This window comes from Littorina saxatilis, linkage group LG1 (genome assembly GCF_037325665.1).
Source record: "Littorina saxatilis isolate snail1 linkage group LG1, US_GU_Lsax_2.0, whole genome shotgun sequence".
NCBI lineage: Eukaryota > Metazoa > Mollusca > Gastropoda > Littorinimorpha > Littorinidae > Littorina > Littorina saxatilis.
Genome location: NC_090245.1, coordinates 28,830,660 through 28,852,517, shown reverse-complemented (window position 1 = coordinate 28,852,517; position 21,858 = coordinate 28,830,660). Strand labels below are relative to the sequence as shown.

Genomic DNA, 21,858 nt, shown 5'->3' with positions numbered 1-21,858 from the left:
CAGTTACGATCATGTGACCTGCTGGTCGAGTCCACTTTTGTTGTCAATGGGCGTGAGAGTTGGCTGTTCGTCGGTAGCTTGCAGTTTTGGTTCCTCTGGTTCAATAAATTCTACAGACGATATTTTCGTTTTGCATTTGTGTCTAGCAAATCTCGACAATGGCAGCTGGAAGAGCAGAGTGAGTATCGTTTCTTGTAGGGACAGGTGCTCGATCTGTCAATCCACCTCTCTCTCTCTCTCGCTCTCTCTCTCTGTTATTGTGGTGGTTGTTAATGTTAGCTCATACACGCTGTACGTAACATCTACCTTTGAGATTTAATTTATTGATGCTATTTCGAACCCTAGTTTTAGTTTCACTTGCTGGTGAAACAATTCTTATAATTATAATTTATATCCATGCTTTTTTTGGAGACAACATTTCTGAGAATAGTCATCACTTGCAGTTGCACTAGAATTACTAGAAAGGTATGACTCGAAATTAATAGATTTCAATGAGATTTTTTTATATTCTATTCTTCCAAGCAAGAGAAAAAAAAAGAGAAAAAAAATGCAAAACAGTTACAATAACAACAACAACAAAACACATCACAGGATCAGCAGCAAAATTTAGCTAGGTTTGCAGTTGAAACCCCCTTTTAAGTTATTTAACCCACCCCCTTTTTCTTGCTAACAATTTAAACTTCCCACATGTTTAGACTTTGCTTTTTTCCATATTTTCTTTTCATGAGGCTCCATTTAAAGCAGTCTAAGTTTTTTTTAAAGTCTTAAAGGGGTTCCACTGTTAATGTTATACCGTTTAGAGTGATATAATGAAAAAAACACAACAAAAAAACAGAACACCACAGTGAAGAAAATCAGGATCACATTTTTTTTGTTAGTGTTGTGTCGTGAGAAAAGATCTTCTGGTGATAAGATGCAGGATTTTGTGCTTCTAGCTGTTGACAAGTATAAGCTTGTTGAGATGGGGAGTAATGCTGGCATAGCTCTGTTTGCTTTCGTTTTGATTTATTTAGACTACTGCCAATTATGAACCCAAAGTAAACGTACTACCACACTCAGAGGAATTGTCAAATGCAGATAGACACAAACAGACATGCAGACACCCAAACATACAAACACTCATAGTGACACACAGACACACACACACACACACACACACACAAACACAAACACACATACACACACACGCACACACACACACATATACTGTGAGACACACTTAATCACACACACAAACACACACACAAATATATATATACATGCTGCATGCATGTGTGCATGCTGGAACATGCTCACAATCAGATCATGCATGCAGAAACCACATGCCTACACATACACATGTATACAGGGCCGGACCAAATGAGTTGTAAGGGGGGGTTCCTCCTTTTTTGGGGGGGAAAATCAGCGAAGTGGCGAAGCCACAAGCGCGCGCCTGCAAAGCAGGCACGCGAACTAGGGGGGTCCGGGGGCATGCTCCCCCGGAAAATTTTTGAAAAACGGTTAAAATCTGTGCAATCTGGTGCATTCTGGGCCTTGTTTTGAGGGTTAAGAGCAGCATTGTTTTGGTGCTAAAACTAGTAAAAAAAACAAACACTCAAAGCAAGGTACATGCTTTTTCCAGGGGTGGGGTTCCAGAACCCCTGGAACCCCCCCCCTGGGTCCGGCCCTGGTATACACACACTGTATACTGTATATAATTATATACATCAACACACACAGAGCCTGACCGACCAACCGACAGACAGCCAGTGTCATGGTTCATGTTTTGTATCATCAGTATGTGCATCTGTAGTACATTGTACTGCTAGTAATAATGATTTAAAGTGCATCTAGGATAGGAAAGGATGATGCCTCCTGAAGAAGTTGAACTGTAACATTTGCAAAAACTTTTAATCAATCGTTAGAAATGAGCACAATATTGTGTGCTCTAAACATAGGGATATTATTATCAATTAATACCCACATTTACTCCGGGAAATTGTCCTAAGAACAGAAAGTGCATGTACATGTATATTATAAAAAAATGCAGAATACAACCCCGGTGTAAAATAAGTGCACAACAAAAGACTTTGCTATGCAATACCATGGATAAGCATGCAGTCTTGATAATGATACAATTTGGCTGAATTAATGTGTGTCAAGTTTAATATTAAGTCCATTAGGGGTCAGTAGCAGCTGAGAATGAGGTCATTGTCAAGTGACACAACTAGGCCTTAGCTTAGTATTATGCAAGTTTGAGGGATGAGTGTGAGATAAAGATTGTTTGCTGTGTTGCTGAGTTATCAGTTAACTTTTATCAGTGTGCACATTAGTGCAGTCCACAGCATTTTCTAAAGTTGAAGGACCTAGCAAAGAACGGAGTGGAATTGGAAAGGAGCCAGTGATAATGAAATTTGTTGGCCCTGTAATTTACTCCCTTTATTTCCTACACATAAATCAGGGTTTAGCCTGGGAGAAAAGGGCAATGGGACATTTGTCCCCCTCAACCAAATTCCGATGGGACATAGTCGAAGGCAAGAAGCGCCTAAGACTAAGAGGCCTGTACGCATTTTGTCCAAAGATGCAAAATGGTGCAATATGGTGCCATCTGAGAATTAACCGCTATATCGTGTTATCTGTGTGTGTGTGTATGTGTGTGTGTGCATCAGTGTGTGTGTGTGTGATCCGATGTAAAGTGTACATTTGGTGGCGCAGTGGTACGTAATCTCAATGCTCCCTTTGGCGCACTAAAGGGAATTGTGGTGGGACATTTTCAGAACTAATGCGCCAATGGTGCAGGGCGCACTTAAGTAAATGAAACCCAGCATAAATGCACAATAATGATTCAACTCTTGACTTTTTTTCCGGTTACTTACTTGTTCTTACATAGCAATGAAAATTTAAAGTCCTACAGGCACACAAGGTAAAGCCTATGAAGGATTAGCCTGAGGAATATGACAGAAGGTTCTTACATAGATGTGGAGGAATAATTTATATAGGCTGGATCACCAGCAGAGACAACAGTTTGGCTAATTGTCTTCTGATGGGTACTTCCTTGCTGTATTTATTGTTTTGTATCTTGTGTGGGGCATTTTTGGTTTTAATTTTTCACTGCATCGTGTCATTTTCAGGAAATATTCAGTTGTAAAGAGCAACCCTCTTCCTTTTTCACTTATGAAGTTTCTGTTAATGTTTTCTGTCAATGTTATAATTAAATTACATATTTTATCCCAACTCACATAATTATACTTATAGCAATTAACCCTAGTTCAGTGCTGGTAACGCTGTACGCGTCCCCTTGGTAACGAGGAAGACGCCTCTAAAAAAGAGTGACCCTGACCCATAACAGGGACAAGGCCAGACCGAGATCGAGGCTGCCTTCCGTATGCGCGTGCATACACCGCCATTTACAAGTCATTCCAACCTCAGCGTTCACACGCGGTGGTCGCATTATTTCTACGCTCCGGCTGTTGCAGCCTTTGTGACTTTGTCTCTGACTTTGTCACTTTCCCCTTCGTCTGTTCTTCATGTTCTTCTACTCTACAGCCTGTTGTGGGTGAGATCTTTCCTAAATTTTTCACGTTTTGGCTCCATTGTTGCCGCAATTTGTACTTGTAAAATTTTCTCGATTTTTTTCTTTCTTGAGTTCATTGGTGTCATGCATGGCTGACAACGGCAAGAAGGGGCATCCTCCCAAGCAGGTACCTGCTGAGGCTTCCCCCTCTAGAAAAACGCCTAGGAAAGCAAAACATTCCGGCCAGGCTATAGTTAGTGTGATGGAGCCGTCTTCTAAAAAATCTATGGATGTTTTGATTGATTTGCCGGTGACCAAGTCTTCGTCCGTTAAGTCTGCTGACAAGGTCGTTAAGGAGCCTAGCTCTGCTACCGGTTCGGGTGTTGTTGCTCCGGATTTTGCTGCTTTGCTTCTTTCCCTTAGCGCTCAAGTTAGCACGTTGGCGTCAGAGCTTTCGTCGACGAGAGCCGAGTTACGGGCACTTCCCTCTGGCGTGACTGACGTGTCTTCGCTGGCCAGGGTGCGGCCTTCTCCTTCCGCCACGGTCACCTCCGCTGACGTGCACGCGGCTCAGGATGCTGGTGACGTTCGCTCCCTCCTGCCGAGTGTCCGTCCTTCCGGTATGCCGGTCCTGACTCAAGGTATGTGTGCTCCACTAGTAGCTTGGTTCTCTGGCCAACGTGAAGCGCGGTTTCAGGAGGAAGTAGCTCCCCCCGCTTTGCGGTTAGGGGGTAAAAGTTCTGATCCCCTGTCTGCTCCGGTCCGTTTAGACGGTCGGGCAGGTCAGGGTAGGAGCCCTGTTACGCGAACAGATAACACGCTTCTGTCCACCCCATCGATGAATGATAGGGCGTCGGCATGGCTGTTTCCGCTTCTGCCCGGGGGGCAGGAAGGAGTCAGTAGGGAGGCTGCACGTCCGGTCGAGATACCACGTTCGTCCTCCCTTCCGGCTGATTCACCTTTCGACTATGGCAGTCAATGCGGGAGTCAGCTTCCGGATTGCACGGATGTGCATGACGATGCTTCTGACGATGGTGCTTCCGCTATGGAGGAAGACACTAAGTTCCGGTTGCCGTATAAGCTGTCAAACGCTGTTGCGTTGGCAGCCGAAACGGCTTCCAGATATTTTAAGGAGGGTGAGGTCGAGTCGAAGAGTCAGTACGCTCCACCACCTTCCGCGCTGGGCGATTTCAACGGACCCAAGGAGCATAAGTGCCCTTTCCGTTTTCGGGAATCGCCATCAGTGGCCTTTGAGATGAATCCTCTCTCATTGCCTTGGAGGACGCTGAACGCTCTTTGTTGGAGTTAGCTTCCGTTTCGGAATCCCTCCAGAGAGCGTTATCACGGGTCTATCGCAACTTCTCTCGACCCGTTCAAGTTTTGTTTTGATGCCTCCTCCATTGACGTGACAACCCTCTTGGCTACTTTAGCCAGGGTTTCTCCCGAGCAGATGAGCCTTTCGGCCCGATTGTACACACATGGTGTGCATTCTCGCAGATCGGCCTTTCTCATTGGGTCAAGGATCAGAGACAAGGGCACCATTGAGAATCTGAAGTTCTCCCCTTTCACTGAGGGCTCTCTGCTGGGTCGTCCCTCGCTTGATGCTCTACAAAAAGAGACTCGGGACGCGAGGGATTTGGCTATTGCTCAGATTGCGCATCATGGCTTTCAGAAGGCGCAGGGGGGGCAAGGCTCAGAACCAGAGCTCCTCTTCTCGGGGTAGGGGGCGTGGCGCTCCCTATCAGAAGAAAGGCCCTTCTTTTGGCGGTTCTAGGGGGTCGGGGCATAAGCCCCACCCCCAATGATGCCTTCCCGAACCACTGATCCCCGCAGCCCCCACCCTTGTGGTGGCGGGCGGCCCCTCCAGGGCTCTTGCTTCCTGGTCGCGCTTGTTGACCAGCGAGTGGATTTTGGGGATAGTGCGTTCGGGATTCCGCCTGCTCTGGGCAAAGGGAAAGGCTACTCTGACCAGGATACCTCCGCCTTTCAAGTACCCCAGAGACTGAGAGGCCAAGTCCGCTGTTCAGGGGGAAGTAGCCTCCCTTCTTTTGAAGAACGCGATCGAGGAGGTCCACGACCCAGGGTCTCTGGGCTACGGTCGCCTACTGAAGTCAGAGCTCGAACCGTCCCAGTGTTTCACTTATCTGGGGATGGAGTTCAATACTCTGGACTGGTCAGTCCGCCCTTCGCAGCGAAGAGTGGACAAGTTACAGGCTCTGATTCGCTCTCTGTTGGGCAAGAGCCAAGCCCCAGCTCGGGACTTAGCGTCGCTGCTGGGTCAGATGGAATCCATGGCCTCGTTGGTTCGTCTGGGCAGAGTACACAAAAGGCCTTTTCAGGCAGCCTTGCACGCTGTTTGGAACCAGGCGTTTCTGCCACTGTTGAGGGACAGTCATGTGCGGCTGCATACCGACAACATGACTGTAGTGGCTTGCATCAACCGCCAGGGCGGGACCCGGTCTCCGACGCTGTCAGACAGTGCGTGTCGTATACTGGTGTGGTGCAGCACTCACTGAATTCTGCTCACAGCAAAATATCTGCCTGGCAGCCTCAATGTGTTGGCGGGTGTCCTGAGCAGAGCAGACAAGGTCCTCCACTCAGAATGGACCCTGTCGCACCAGGCCTTGCACCGTCTTTGGGTCCATGTAAACAAGCCTTTCATAGACTTATTTGCGACGAGATTCTCCACCAGGCTCCCTCTCTTCGTGTCCCCATTTCTGGACCCACAAGCGTGGGAGTGTAAACGCTCTGGAAATGGTCTGGGCAGGACTAGTGGCTTACGCCTTCCTTCCCTTTCGACTCCTGGGCCGAGTCTTGAGAAAGGTGGATCTCGAGAGGCCAGCGCTGGTACTGGTTGCCCCTCTCTGGCCCAGCCAGCACTGGTACCTGGACTTGCTCCGTCTCGCGGTTCTTCCTCCGATTCTGCTCGGCGTGAAAAGGGGCGAGCTCGTGCAGCCACGGTCAGGCGTTCCGCACGAAAACCCGCAAGCACTTCAGCTTCACGGGTGGATACTGTCAGAGGCTCTCTGCTCCGTGCAGGGGCCTCAGCCTCCACTTTGAAATTTGTGCAGCAGGCTCACAGAGATTCGACCAGCTCTGTGTACTCTTCACACTGGTCTTCCTGGACAAAATGGTGTTTGGAGAATAGGGTTGATCCCCTGTCTCCTAGGTCCATGCAAGTAGCCAACCACCCGGGTGAGAAGATCAGCGATCTCTTCCACTCTCAGGTAGTTGGGCCATAAGATTAATCTTAGTGGTGTTATTGCTAGCGTCCTCAAGGGCGCTTCCCTTGATGCAGCACGATCTAAGTCACAGCTGGCCTGGGACTTGTTTCTGGTTTTACGTTTTCTCGCTTCTAGGGAGTTTGAACTTCTCCACGCGGCCAGTTTGACTAATCTGACGCATAAGACACTGCTCCTCGTTTTGCTTGCTACCTCTAGACGTGGTAGTGAGGTACACGCGCTGTCCAGTCTTCCTAGGGATATTTCTTTTGAAAAAGATGGCTCTATCTCTCTCAAATTTAGGCCAGATTTCCTTGCTAAAAACCAGAAACCTGGTCAAACATCCCCGCTTATCCGCATCCCCTCCCTGAGCAATGTTCTTGCTCCCGGAGACCATGACTTGTTTAACTGTCCGGTTAGGGCCCTCAGCAGCTACCTGGCCCGGACCTTGCCTATTCGTTCTGAAAGTCAAAAACTACTCTTTATCTCCCTCAGCTCGGCTCGGGGTAAAGACATTTCACGAGTCGCCTTGGCCAAATGGGTAGCCACACTGATTCGGCAGGCCTATCTTTCTTTGGTGGCAAGGCCAGTCAGGTGACAATCAGGCAGTCCTGCCTCTTACTGCGGCCAAAGCTCATGAGGCTCGAGCCTGGGCCTCATCACTAGCAGTCCTCCGCTCCGGGCGCCTCTCAGAGGTCCTGGAGTCAGCCTATTGGCGTTCAGAGGACGTTTTTATAAATTTCTTTCTTCTTTCTTTATTTGGTGTTTTACGTCGTTTTCAACCACGAAGGTTATATCGCGACGGGGAAAGGGGGGAGAGGGGATAGAGCCACTTGTCAATTGTTTCTTGTTCACAAAAGCACTAATCAAAAATTTGCTCCAGGGGCTTGCAACGTAGTACAATATATTACCTTACTGGGAGAATGCAAGTTTCCAGTACAAAGGACTTAACATTTCTTACATACTGCTTGACTAAAATCTTTACAAAAATTGACTATATTCTATACAAGAAACACTTAACAAGGGTAAAAGGAGAAACAGAATCCGTTAGTTGCCTCTTACGACATGCTGGGGAGCATCGGGTAAATTCTTCCCCCTAACCCGCGGGGGGTGTTTTATAAATTACTACCTCAGAGATGTCGCTGGAACGCGACAGGACGGCAGTTCCGCTCTACCAGCTATGGTAGCGGCAGGACAAGTTCTCCGTTCTTGTGAGTATCCCTCCTCCTACAATAGCAATCTGCTATATATGTAAGTTGGGATAAGATATGTAATTTAAGCAAACATTTTAATAATAAATTTTCATTTGATTAATATACTTACCCAACTCACATCGTTTATTCCCTCACGCCTCCCCGCTTTTGGGGGTTCTATCTATCTTAAAAAAGAAGTGAGTTGGGCTTCGGTTAGAATGACTTGTAAATGGCGGTGTATGCGTGCGCATACGGAAGGCAGCCTCGATCTCGGTCTGGCCTTGTCCCTGTTATGGGTCAGGGTCACTCTTTTTTTAGAGGCGTCTTCCTTGTTACCAAGGGGACGCGTACAGCGTTACCAGCACTGAACTAGGGTTAATTGCTATATGTGAGTTGGGTAAGTATATTAATCAAATGAAAATTTATTGATAAAGTTTTTGATTATCAATTAAATGTAATATCAAGTGCAACCGTACAGCACATAATGCAGTCATAACTGAGCCCGCTTTGGACATCAAAGCAATTTTAACGGTGATTTTTCAGACCTGCTTTTTGCCGTGGGGAGCATACCTTCAAGGTTCCCATGGAGATGTTTCAAGAGAATCGTCAGAAACTGTGTCAAAGTCTGCGGGACAACTGCAAAGTCCCCAAAGGTGCCGTTGTGATCCTGCAGAGCGGCATTGCAGAAACACGCAACTGCTCTGACAATGAGCCACTGTTCAGACAGGTTTGCATCAGTAAATTCATGTCAGTGATTTTTAAGTATAGCCTACAGCCATTGTGGCATTTCCGGCCTATCTCAACAGGACTCATCAGCCATCAGCGTGCTTGCTGCCAATAAGGAATGATAAATCTGTGCTGGCAAAATCAAGCCAAAAGGAAGACATCATGTGTGACTGAATACTTTTGAAAACAGTTTTGGTTGGGGATAATGTACATGGTACTACAGTGGTACTTGCGATGAAAGGACACCCTTAGGATCACTCAAAAATGTCCCTAACTTGCAGGTGGCCTGTCACAACTGGTATATTACGCCTGTGGGATTAAGTTAGAGGTAATAGATAAAGGGACAACAAACAGTGGCCTTTCTAGGGATGTGTCATCTCATTGGTGGGGCCTCGCATGATAGGTACATGTACAGTCGACTTCGGTTAATCGGCCACTTTTGGGACTGACTGAACTATGGCCGATTATCCGAAGTGGCTGATTAACCGAACATTTAATATCATATTCTTACTCCGAATCACATTAGCATTGAGTCACCTGAGATGCTTATCACTGAAAAACGCTTACCCGGCTAAAGAATTTAAAGGGAAGCAACCCCATCACCAAAACGAAAGTGAAAGTAGCTTTGGTAATGGGCCAGTACACCGGGAGTTACCTCCCATACGGGTGTATGCCACGTCACTTCCTCTAGGAACACGTGCCTATTACCATACGTCTTTTTCACCTCGGAGAGGACGGTTCACTTTTTGACGCTCTGTGGCTGACCTTGTGTGTTTGAGTGACACCCGCCGGCCACGTTACCCAGCTTTTCTGCTCGCCTTGCCTACAGTTTGGTGAGCTCGTTCCCGTTTGTTGTTGGTTGTTTGCGCTGTTTCGTTACTGTACGTTGTCCGTTTTTTACGGACTTGTGTGTCAGTGACTTGCGTGTTTCGCCATTTTGTTGTGTGAGTTAGTTAGCTAACTCGTGTGACTTTGCTAGTAGCTCTGCGTGCCCTCTTTCTGTTTGGGCAAGTGTAGCTTTAGTATTTTGTTGACGCGTAAGCGTGTGTGTTTACTGTGTTTTCAGTCGTTTTGACTTACGTTTCAGTAAATCTTTTTACTTTGCCACGTGTTGTTGACGTTTGTGTCAGTGTCTTGCGTGTCGCCATTTTGTTGTGTGAGTTAGTTTTCTAGCTCGTGTGACTTTGTTTGTAGCTCTCCGTGCCTCTGCTTGTGGGGCAAGTTTAGCTATAGTATTTTGTTAACGCATTAGTGCGTGTGTTTACTGAATTTTCCAGTCGTTTAGACTTATGTTTCAGTAAATTTTTTCGCGTTGCCACGTGTTGTTGTCAACATGTCTGATTCAGACAAGCGCCGTGGCAAGTCGGACCCCAAGGGGAAAATTAAGGCTAAGTCTTCCTCTTCCAAAGCAACGTTACTTGTTACAGACCAAGAGCGTAACACTTTGTTGGCTGTACCAATTTCGGCGCCTAGCGCTGTTACTACTTCTGCTTCTTTTGCGGCGCCTAGCGCTACTGTTACTTCTGCACCTGTCTCTACATCGGAGACTTCGTCTTCTTTGTTAGCACCTGGACAAGGTGCGTTGGTTTCCTCTCTGTTAAAGTCACTGGTTCCAGAAATCCGCAGCTTGGTGCAGGCAGAATTTCAGCGTTCCGTCGCCAGCAGTTCGGCGTTTCCGGCATCTGGCAGTGACGTCCGGGCATTGGCTTCCGTGTCTTTGTCCTCCACTTCCGGCTTGGAGCAGCGTCCTCCCTCTTCAGCGTCGGTTGGTAAGCAGAGCTGGTCCGATAGCCCTCGTGAGGCGCCTGGACGTTCTCCTTCGGGGGACAGCTCTTTCGCATCGGGTCACGACCGATACCTTGCTGATCTTTCATTTCCGGCGATAACCTACGAGGCCCCGGACTTGTTCGAACAGCGGCGGCAGTCGGTTTCGACTGCCGCATTTCCGGCACTTGCCGGAAGTGATGATCCGTCCGCTCCGGCACGCTACGGCGGTCGCGGCAGGATGGAGTATTCACTGACTTCCGGTCCTTCCGGATCGCGAAGTCAACCAGTGCAGTCTTCACTTCCGCATTTTGCGGTTCCGTTGACTACACTTCCGGTTTCGGCCGGAAACGCTTCTTCCTCTTCTGGTGGTTCCTTCCGGATACCAGATAGTGGATTACAGCGTGCGCCTTCCGGCTTTCAAGCGCCTAGGCTTGAGCAGGCATCACTCCACTCAGTCGGGGGAGTGACGTCAGCTCATCCAGCTCCGGTTTTTGCGGATGGTCGTCCTGCTTACCCTTTACCTTCACAGGGTTTTGGGCGGCAGGATGACGTTAGTGCTCAGGCTTTTCCGGTTTCCGGTTTGCCAGGGCATGCTTCTGCTTCCGGAACTGGTGACTTCGGTCATGGTTCCACGTGTGACTATTCTGATGCTCCATCAGTGGTCAGCGAGGAGTCGCGGGGCGTGTTTCCGTCGAAGCTCAAGTCTGTTCTTGACGTCGCGGCGGAAGTAACGTCTCGTTATTTTCCTGAAGGGGTGGTGGCTGCGGACTCTTCCGCATCATTCGTTCCTTCTGCCATGGCGGACTTCCGGCCGGCACAGGAGGATGTTTCTTCCTTCCGGTTCGCCGAGTCTCCGTCAGTGGCTTACCAACTTTCGCATTCACTGGTTCGTCCAGCACATGCGGGGAGTGGTATTCGGCCAGTGCCTGTTCCGTTACTGCTTCCTTTTGGTCCAGTTCCGGAATCAGCTCAGCAGTGGGTGGCTTCAGCTGCCCAAGCCTCTTCCTTCGTGCCTACGGCCAATAGGAAGCTTGGCATGCCCAATCAGAGCCAGAATTGGCTGGCGTCTTTTGCACTCCCTAGGGCTACCCTTCCGGTTTCCCGGGAATTGCTGCCTCTTCTGACTAAACCGATCAAGCGTGATTCGGTTTTGCCGGTTTCCGAGGCTTCCCTCCTCTCTGCTGAGGAGGTTGGACGTCGGCAGATCGAACTGTCCTCCATTGCGGAGACTCTCGTTCGGGCTCTGTCTCGGGCATTGACCGATTCGCTAGTTCCTTTCACTCTCAGTGAAGAACAGAATGCGGACGATGTCTCTGCGCTTTTGACCGCATTGGCCAAGGTCAATGAGGAACAATTGCGTCTTTCCTCCCTGCAGTACACCCAAGCGGTACTCTGCAGGAGGGATCTCTTCCTCTCGCAGTCCCAATTCACGGAGCTGGCTACTAGGGAGACCTTGAGAGTCTCCCCGGTCTCAGAGGAGTCTCTCTTCTGTCCGCTGGCACTGGATGCCAGACAGAAGGAGATTCAGTCAAACAAGGACAGTCAGTTCCTTGACTACACTCTGAAGGGGGTGAAACAGTCTCAGCCTTCTAAACAGAAGCAGGCTCAGACATCGTCTAACCCCAAGCCAGCTCAGAAGCGGCAGGCTTCGCCGGCCGCTCGTGGTGGGAAGAAGAGGACGGCATCGGGGAGGGGGCGTGGCGGCTCTGGAAGTAAACCACACCCCCAATGAAGCGCTCCCGATCTCACCTCCCTCCCGCCCTCCACCTTGGTGATGGCGGGAGGCCCCTCCCGGGCACTTTCTCGTTGGATGTCGGTAGTAGACAGCCAATGGATTGTGGGAGTGGTGAGTTCGGGCTTCCGTCTACTCTGGCGGGAGGAAAAGGCGCCTCTTACCCGAGTGCCTCCGCGGTTCAAGCCCCCCTTCTCGCAGGAAGCACGTTCCGTCTTGCAGTCGGAAATTGCCTCCCTGGAGCAGAAGGGCGCGGTGGAGAGAGTTCGGGTCCACAGCTCCCTGGGATTTTACGGGCGTCTGGTCGCTGTTCCCAAAGCATCAGGAGGATGGCGTCCCGTGTTGGATTTATCTCTCCTCAATACTTTCTTGAGGGAGATAAAATTCAAGATGGAGACGCCAGCCTCTGTCCGAGACTCTCTCCGCCCAGGAGACTGGGTGACCTCGATCGATCTCACGGACGCATACTTTCACATTCTTATGCATCCGACCGACCGGAAATGGCTTCGTTTCCGGTGGGGAGATCAGATCTACCAGTTTCGCGCACTCCCTTTCGGGCTGTCTCTCGCACCGTGGATTTTCACCATGGTGGTGAGACAGGTCTGTGCACTGGTGAGGTCCCAGGGTATCCGTCTGCGGGCTTATCTGGACGACTGGCTCATCATGAACCAGTCCCAGAGCGGCTGTTCGCAGGATACCCTGACGGTTCTTCGAGAATCCAACTGGTTGGGGTTCTCGATCAACCGGGTAAAGTCGGAGCTGACCCCGTCACAGACATTCACTTATCTGGGGATGTCTTTCGACACGGTCGCTTGGACTGTCCAGCCTTCTCAGAGAAGGGTGGACAAGCTCCAAGCTCAGATTCGCTCCACTTTACCTCTCCTGATGGCTTCCATCCGCTCGCTCGCCTCCATCTTGGGGCAGATGGAGTCTATGGCTCTTCTGGTTTCACTGGGCCGGGTCCACAAATGTCCGCTTCAGTTCGCGCTGAAGCCGTTTGTGGACTCTCCTCTGGTGGACTGGGACGCCCTCATCCCTTTGCAGGGATGGTTCCAGTCTGCGACCCTTCCGTGGTTGCACACGGAGTGGGTCTGCAGAGGTGTTCCGATCGTCGTGCCCCTCCCCGACCTGGACCTCTTTACAGATGCGTCCAGGGAGGGTTGGGGGGCACATACAGATCTTCAGACTCCTCCCTTTCCGTTACTCAGCCGAGTAATCCGGAAAGCGGAGATGGAGGAGCCGGCCCTTCTTCTTCTGGTCGCTCCTCTGTGGCCGTCGCAGGTCTGGTTTCCAGATCTTCTTCGGCTTGCCCAAGGGCCCCCCATTCCTCTCGCACTCGTGCGAGGGGAACTAGTGCAGCCCCGAACAGGCATTCCACACGAGGAGCCCAGTCTTCTGAAGCTTCACGTGTGGAAGTTGTTCGGGACTCGCTGAAGCGCTCTGGGGCGTCGTCTTTGACTCTGGACTTGGTGGCTCGCTCGCATAGAGCGTCCACCTCTTCAGTTTATGCTTCCCACTGGAAGGCATGGACTGCCTGGTGTTCAGCTAGAGGGGTGAGTTCGGTGGCTCCGCGCTCTATTCAGGTCGCTAACCACCTCTCTTTCATGTCTTCACAGGGCGCCTCAGTCTCCTCGTTGAGGGTCCGGCGCTCCGCTATCTCGGCGACTCTTCAGCAGATTGGTCGTTCTGTTCGAGTCGGGGGCGTTATAGCTGCAGTCATTAAAGGGGCTGCTCTTAAGGAAGCTAAAGCTCGTTTGCCCGCTCCCAAGTGGGACTTGTTTTTAATCCTGGAATTCCTTCGTTCTGCGGATTTTGAGCCTTTAAGCGAGGCCAGTCTGTTCAATGTCACTCGCAAAGCGCTGTTTCTCCTTTTGTTGGCTACGGCCCGACGGGGTAGCGAGGTCCACGCCCTGTCGGGTCAGCCTGGAGATATCTCCTTTGAGCCGGACGGTTCCGCATCTTTGCGTTTCCGGCCTGATTTCCTGGCCAAGAATCAGTCTCCGGGGCAGGCCTCTCCGCTGGTTAGAGTTAAGGCTCTGACCAGCGCGTTGGCCCCGGGTGACCCCGATTCGGTCAATTGCCCTGTGAGGGCACTTCGTCTGTACTTAGCCCGGACTCAGCCGATTCGGTCTAGTTCTCAGAAGTTGTTGTTTATCTCTCTCCTTACTAGGCGCGAGAAAGATTTGTCGAAGGTAACGTTGGCCCGGTGGGTGTCCTCGCTCATCAAGCAGGCTTATGAGTGGAGGCGCACAAAGAGGGGGGGGGGTTATGCCCTCCTTGCCACTTGACTCGGCCCGAGCCCATGAGACGAGGGCGTGGGCATCCTCTCTGGCAGTTCTGCGCTCCAGACGTCTAGAGGAGGTGCTGACAACTGCGTATTGGCGTTCCGAAGATGTTTTCATAAACTTTTATCTTCGGGACATCACAGCTCTTCGACAGGATGGCTCCAGAGGCCTTCCAGCGCTCATAGCAGCAGGCCAGTTCCTGTCCAGAACTTGATGGTGAGTTTTGATTCATTTCTAGCCCACCGCCTTGTTGATGTTATCTGCTAATGTGATTCGGAGTAAGAATATGATATTAAATGGAAAATTTCCTAAATAAATTATCATTTAATTAATATACTTACCCGAATCACATACTGTATTCCCTCCCACCTGCCCCGCTTATGGTTTTAAGATTTTTTTTAAAGCCGTATGATAATAGGCACGTGTTCCTAGAGGAAGTGACGTGGCATACACCCGTATGGGAGGTAACTCCCGGTGTACTGGCCCATTACCAAAGCTACTTTCACTTTCGTTTTGGTGATGGGGTTGCTTCCCTTTAAATTCTTTAGCCGGGTAAGCGTTTTTCAGTGATAAGCATCTCAGGTGACTCAATGCTAATGTGATTCGGGTAAGTATATTAATTAAATGATAATTTATTTAGGAAATTTTCCATTTTGACACATAACTACGTATGAAGAAAAGATTCGGTCCCAGGGAAAATTGGCCGATTATCCGGATGGCCGATTAACCGGAATTGACTCTACTACATGTACTCTAGTATTTTTTACCAAAGTAGACAGCTAGACACAATGTTTTAACAAAGAAATCAGTCGGCATCTGATTAGACTTCGGAGGACTGCTGCCTGCCGACTTTGGTTGAAAACAAAGTCTAACCATTTGCTGCTTTCTGACAAGGTGTGATAGAAATTTTGTTGATTTCTTTCAGGAATCCTACTTTCACTGGACATTTGGTGTGGAAGAACCAGATTGTTATGGAGCCCTTGATGTGGACACTGGGAAAGCTATCCTTTTCCCGCCCAAGCTGCCTGAGTCTTATGCCGTCTGGATGGGCAAGTGAGTTTGAGGCGATGTGGTATAATGGTACTGGTAGTGACAGGCGCAGTGGCTTGGTGGTAAGACGTCGGCCTCCTAATCGAGAGATCGTGAGTTCGAATCCCGGTCGCTGCCGCATGGTGGGTTAAGAGTGGAGATTTTTCCAATCTCCCAGGTCAACTTATGTACAGACCTGCTAGTGACTTAACCCGCTTCGTATGTACACGCAAGCACAAGACCAAGTGCGCACGGAAATGATCCTGTAATCCATATCAGAGTTCGGTGGGTTATAGAAAATATACCCAAAATACCCGTGTGAGTTGGAATAATAGGCCGTGAAAAGTAGGATATGCGCCGAAATGGCTGCGATCTGCTGGTCGATGTGAATGCGTGATGTATTGTGTAAAAAATTCCATCTCACACGGCATGAATAGATCCCTGCGCCTTGAGTCCGAGTCTGGAGATACGCGCGCGATATAAGACTTCATATAATAATAATAATAATAATAATAGAAACACGAAAAAAACCAGCATGCCTCCCCCGAAATCGGCGTATGCTGCCCGCATGACGAGGTAAAAACTGTCATACACGTAAAAATCCACTTGTGCTAAAACATGAGTGAACGTGGGAGTTTCAGCCCATGAACGAAGAAGAAGAAGAAGAGGTACTGGTAGTCTTGTGTGGTTTTTATTGATACCAGTTCAGCAAATTTGAAAAACTGTCTTTTGGTTTTAAATTGTTTGGCCATTTAATTGTGTGACAGAATTCTGACTGTATGTGAACACTAAAATTCATGTGACCGGGATTAAATATGTTTTGAAGAATGTTTTTTGTCTTGCCAGAATGGTACTGTAATGTAATAGAGTTGTTCTTCAGTACTGGTGACAGAAAGGGGGAAAAGTGGTCAAAATTCAAATCTCTAGTTTTGTTTTTGAAATATAGCTTTTCATAAAGCAGAAATACTGTAGTATCTGATGTACATAAGAAAAAATCACTGGTTCACATGGTTCTTACATAATCTAACTTTTAAAGCTGGTTCTTGTGTGTCTGTGTGTATGTTTGTATGATGATGATAGGACCCGAAACGGCTGCACGGACTGAGACAGGAATTGCAGAGAATGTTCTTTCCCACTCGAGTCGTGTCATAGGGTACTTTTGGAATGGTAAATTTGAAAGGATTCTTTAAAAAACGGCGGAAAACATTATATACCCTGTGAGCTATCGAGGATCCTCCCCGTCTGGGCTGTCGAAACATGGTCTTGTTAAAAGACGTTTTCAAATGGTTAACGGGGAGATACACTCGAAGCACATGTAGCGAAGTTATGTTGCCAAATCATCAAAGATCAACATTTCACTACACGGATCGATGCACACAGTCGAAATAGATGTGACTTTCACACGACCGAAGACTAGCAGACGATCGACAAGATCTAAATATTTAGATCAGTGAGAGCAATCCGTTGAAGAACTGAGTTACTCCGCTTATTCGTCTTCAGTTAAGCTTATTTCCCCTGCCATAAGTTCCCTTGCAGATCTGCAGTCGCGTAGTGAAATGAACTAGTGTCATCGGAAGATTCTTCTCAGTCAATGATCAAAGCACAGTAAGTTATATGCTGACAAAAGTCACTTTAGGAAAACACGACCATTGACTTCATTTATGAGCCCAAAGGTAACAATATCGACAAGAATGTACGCATTTGACATTAAATGAAACATTCATAGACAGTTTCCAACTCACCAGATCTGCCAAAGAGCCTTCATTCGTGAGAAACGATGATTTTAATCCGACAGGTATCGGAAACAATCTCTTGGTAACCTGCGTTTCTCCTTCCGAAGCGACGTGACGGCGCCACATTTGTTTGTTTATGGCTGTTTATCGCGCGAAACAACACAGTTGAAATTTGTGTGTAAAATATCATAAATGTGTGGCGTGTAATCTCCGAATCAGTTCGTTATCTGCGTTTCGATGGTAATTCAGTTAGCGTGGAGTAACTTTGAATCGAAGGCGAAGGTAACCTGCGTTGCATGACTGGGACGGCGTGAGCAAATTTGATTGCAATATTTTATACAGGAAGTAAATTTCAATGATTCTGGCTCAGTCTTGTAGATCTGTTATGCAGTGTTTTGGTAGTGTATCTGCTTTTCTACTATGAAGCTCATTTGGAGTGATACGCTGATCGAAGTGGGGTACCCTATGTGGGACATCAGCCGTATGCAGATTACGCCTCAGAACACTCTCGCATTTCACAAAGACAACAATAATTTGCAACATTTCAAGAACTGCATCAGTTTTATTAGATACTATTTCAACAAAAACAGCACAAACACGACTATTATCAACAACACAGAACTCTTCAAAGACGCACCAAGTGTGCGTTCCCGTTTTTGGACGCCATTTTTGCTAGCATTTTCACAGTAAATCTAAATATTTCCATATCTATTGAATGATTTTGGTATTTTCTTTGATTGTGCCGATTCTCCTATCTCGCTGGCATGTACTGGGTGCTTTGTGACCAGTTTCTCCCCTAGACTGTATTGAAAAATGCGTCCGTGTGAGCTGACCCCCACTTGTGACCAGTAGCAAAGAACAACTCAATACATAGAGATTGCACAATGTTATATTTTTATCTTCCGTTGGGAATCCCTGGCGACTTTCTTTCTTTCGGGGGTCAAGAGTTGGCGAGGCCCCCTCAGTCACTCTGCCAGAAGTGCAGGTGGCTGATAACACCTAAACACGCACACACCTGGGTAGCTCGACGCTGTTGCTGCTAGCTTTCCACTGGGAGGAAGCGACCCAACTTCCCAGTGATCGTATAATAAAGTAATGAAAATGAAATGGAAAAATTACATCAGTATCTGCTTCAAAAACTCTTACAGAAGGTGCTTATTTGTTCCAGGCTGCTGACAGAGGAGGAGTTCAGATATCGCTATGGGGTGGATGAGGTGCATTTTTCTGACAAGGTAACAACCATACAGTAACAAAAATTTGTTTTCATATTCAACAGGCGAAGTGACAAAGTGATGTGATTGAATATTCACTGTGTTTATTGATTGTAAGAGATGAACTAAAAGACATATTTCTGTTTGTAACTATGACCAGACAATAATATTGTATTACAGGGGCGGACGAGGGGGGGGGTTTCTGGGGTTTCCGGAAACCCCCCCCAGCCCCCCCCCAAAAAAAAATTTTGTGTGTTTTTTGGGGTTGTTTCAATTTTTGGGGTATTAATCAGTGACAAAATCTGCTGCCTGAAACTGGTAATGATCATCCTCAGAATGCACCAGATTGCACCATTTTGCATCCTTTTTTTCAAAATTTTCCGGGGGGGCATGCCCCCGGAACCCCCTAGCAAGCTAGGCGCTTTGCGCCGTCGGCTCGGCGCTTCGCGCCTTCACACCCATATCTTCACAATATACTTTTGGAAACCCCCCCATAAAATGAACTGATCCACCCCTGTATTACATTGCATTTTACTATGTATATTGTTTTTTGTAATCGTAATGCTGTTTTCATTTTTCATTTAATTTCAAGTTTGTACCAGTTAGTATTCATTGCTAAGCACTTTATTACACCCCCGGTATAGGGGTGTGTATAGGTTTCACTCGATGTGTTTGTGTTCGCAAGTAGATCTCAAGAATGAACGGACCGATCGTCACCAAACTTGGTGAACAGGTTCTATACATTCCTGAGACGGTCCTTACAAAAATTGGGACCAGTCAAACACACTGTTAGGGAGTTATTGGTGGATTAAAATTATACAAGGCCTGGTATAGACGGACACCCCCGTTGGTCAAAGGGAAATAACCATTCTCACTGCCACCAACGGAGAAGGTTATTTCCCTTTGACGGGGGTGTAGTTCCTATCGGAGGAATTTCTTGTTTGGGAAGTCTCAAAGGGAAGTCACAACCATCTGAAATCTATGATTCAAGTGTGCTAGGACTTCAGTGACTTGTTTTAAAAACAGATGGAATAAGCGTGCAATGCACTAATGCAATTGCATTTTAATTTAGCAACCAAAAGTTTTAAGCTGCAGTGTCTACTTTCAGATTGCACAAGTTCTGACAGGCAAGAAACCCTCGGTGCTGCTAACTTTGGTGAGTTTCAGGAACCCAAGCCTCTCCATATTTTAAAGGTTCTTGCATAGGATTATGTTCAATGCCGCAAATCTGTCTAGGCTTTCACATGGAATAACCGTATCTTTTCACTTGGATTCATACCACGAATCAATATCACAGCTGCATTCTGTGCTGTACGGTCGTCTCTTCTGTGTAGAAACATGAACACATCTTTGCTGATGGACATGATTGTGACTGTGTACAAAAGTGGATAAGACATCGGCCTCCTAATCGGAAGGTCGTGGGTTCAAATCCCTGCCGCAGCCGCCTGGTGGGTTAAGGGTGGAGATTTTTCTGATCTCCCAGGTCAACTTATGTGCAGACCTGCTAGTGCTTTATCCCCCTTTGTGTGTACACGCAAGCACAAGACCAAGTGCGCACGGAAAAGATCCTGGTATCCATGTCAGAGTTCGGTGAGTTATAGAAACACAAAAATACCCAGCATGCTTCCCCCAACATCGGTGTATGCTGCCTGAATGGCTGGGTAGAAGTGATCATACCTGTAAAAATCTACTTAAGCAAAAACATGAGTGAACATGGGAGTTTCAGCCCATGAATGAAGAAGTAGAAGAGAAGTGTACAAAATAAGGCATGTTCCTTTAAATTTTCAGTTTTAGAATGTGTATTTAATATCCCTTTTACTGATAATTCTTCTTCCCAGGGTTTGATTTTGCTATTGTTCATGATATTCAACTCTTAAGTGACCTTACACTGATGTTACTATCCAGCTGAAGCTTGTTTTAGATTTCACAAAATAATATTTTAATTGTGTCTGGTGTGGTATTCACAGTGAATGTAACTTCACTTTCCCCAGCTGTCCAAATAAGAATCTAGGCTTTTTTAAATGACAGATTTTTTCTTTTTTTTTAACCCCTTTTTTTGTACGTGTACCTGCTTGTGACATTCAGAATCAGTTCTGTGACAAGGGAGACAACAACTGTAAACTATTATTTGACTTGCATCAAGCTGATTGCCTCCCCATTTAGATTTTTTTCTCTCAGTTTTTGGCTGGTTGTTTTGACTTTTATGTTATGATTGTTTTCTATGATTTATTAATTAAATTTCTTAGACAGTGAAGGGTTTCCGTAAGCTTTCAGCATCACCTCTCTTTGTGTGTGTTAAGGCAATGAGAAACGGTGTGTGCATGAACAACTATTTTCTGTGATCCATTGCCGTTGTAATACATGTACTTTATTTTTCATATTGTACTTGTTTGTTTTCACAGCATGGGAAGAACTCAGACAGTGGCAAGTACAGCCAGGAGGCCGTGTTTGAGGGAATTGGCCAGTAAGTTAATTACCATTGAGTTAGGCTTATTTTAGAGGTTATCAGTCCTTTGAAGAATATGAGCACTTGGGTGTACAGTTTGGTTTATGTACTTAAGTGCCATCCAGAAATAGTTTCTGCTCCTTGTTTGTTTGTGCATTTGAAACTGAATGTGTGACGGGGGCAGTGGCGTAGTGGTAAGACATCGGCCTTCTAATCGGAAGGTCGTGAGTTCAAATCCCGGCTGCTGCCGCCTGGTGGGTTCAGGGTGGAGATTTTTCTGATCTCCCAGGTCAACTTTTGTGCAGGCCTGCTAGTGACTTATCCCCCTTCGTGTGTACACGCAAGCACAAGACCAAGCGCGCACGGAAAAGATCCTGTAATCCATGTCAGAGTTCTGTGGGTTATAGAAACACGAAAATACCCAGCATTTTATGTTGTTTACTTTTTCTGAGAAAAAATACTTTCCTAACATTTTTACTGCTTGCTATGATTTTAATTTTTCTGTCATATTCTTTCTTATTTTTACTTTGATCTACTGTCTTTGGCTTCCCTGAGAGTAGCTATTATATTGACTGCAACTTTTTGTGTAATGGTGTATCCCATGGAGAGTTTTAATGCACTGCTTCTAAGACTATACTTAAGAGATAGACAACAAACAAGACAGGATTATGTGTGGGACAGTTTTTCAAGTACTTTATAAGAATCTTATCTTCTTTTTATGCGTGGGAAAGTATTCCAAGCACTGTATAAGAATCTTATGTTCTTTTATTTTTGCAGGTTTAAAGTGAACAACCAGCTCCTTCATCCTGAGATAACGGAATGGTAAGAAATACGGTGGAACCACCATCATAAGACCCCCTAATACCCCCCGCGGGTTATGGGGAAGAATTTACCCGATGCTCCCCAGCATGTCGTAAGAGGCGACTAACGGATTCTGTTTCTCCTTTTACCCTTGTTAAGTGTTTCTTGTATAGAATATAGTCAATGTTTGTAAAGATTTTAGTCAAGCAGTATGTAAGAAA

General features: G+C 47.1%; 1 protein-coding gene across 1 annotated transcript in view; it reads left to right on the top strand.

The window, feature by feature from the left end:
- Positions 1-11: 11 nt before the first annotated feature.
- Positions 12-21,858, top strand: part of LOC138966240 (xaa-Pro dipeptidase-like) — a 32,841-nt gene continuing 10,994 nt past the window's right edge. The window contains exons 1-7 of the mRNA XM_070338384.1: positions 12-178; positions 8,451-8,634; positions 15,343-15,470; positions 18,348-18,411; positions 19,499-19,546; positions 20,793-20,854; positions 21,614-21,658. Of these exons, the coding sequence (XP_070194485.1) occupies positions 159-178; positions 8,451-8,634; positions 15,343-15,470; positions 18,348-18,411; positions 19,499-19,546; positions 20,793-20,854; positions 21,614-21,658 (551 nt within the window). The 5' untranslated portion in view covers positions 12-158. The remainder of the gene's footprint in view (positions 179-8,450; positions 8,635-15,342; positions 15,471-18,347; positions 18,412-19,498; positions 19,547-20,792; positions 20,855-21,613; positions 21,659-21,858) is intronic.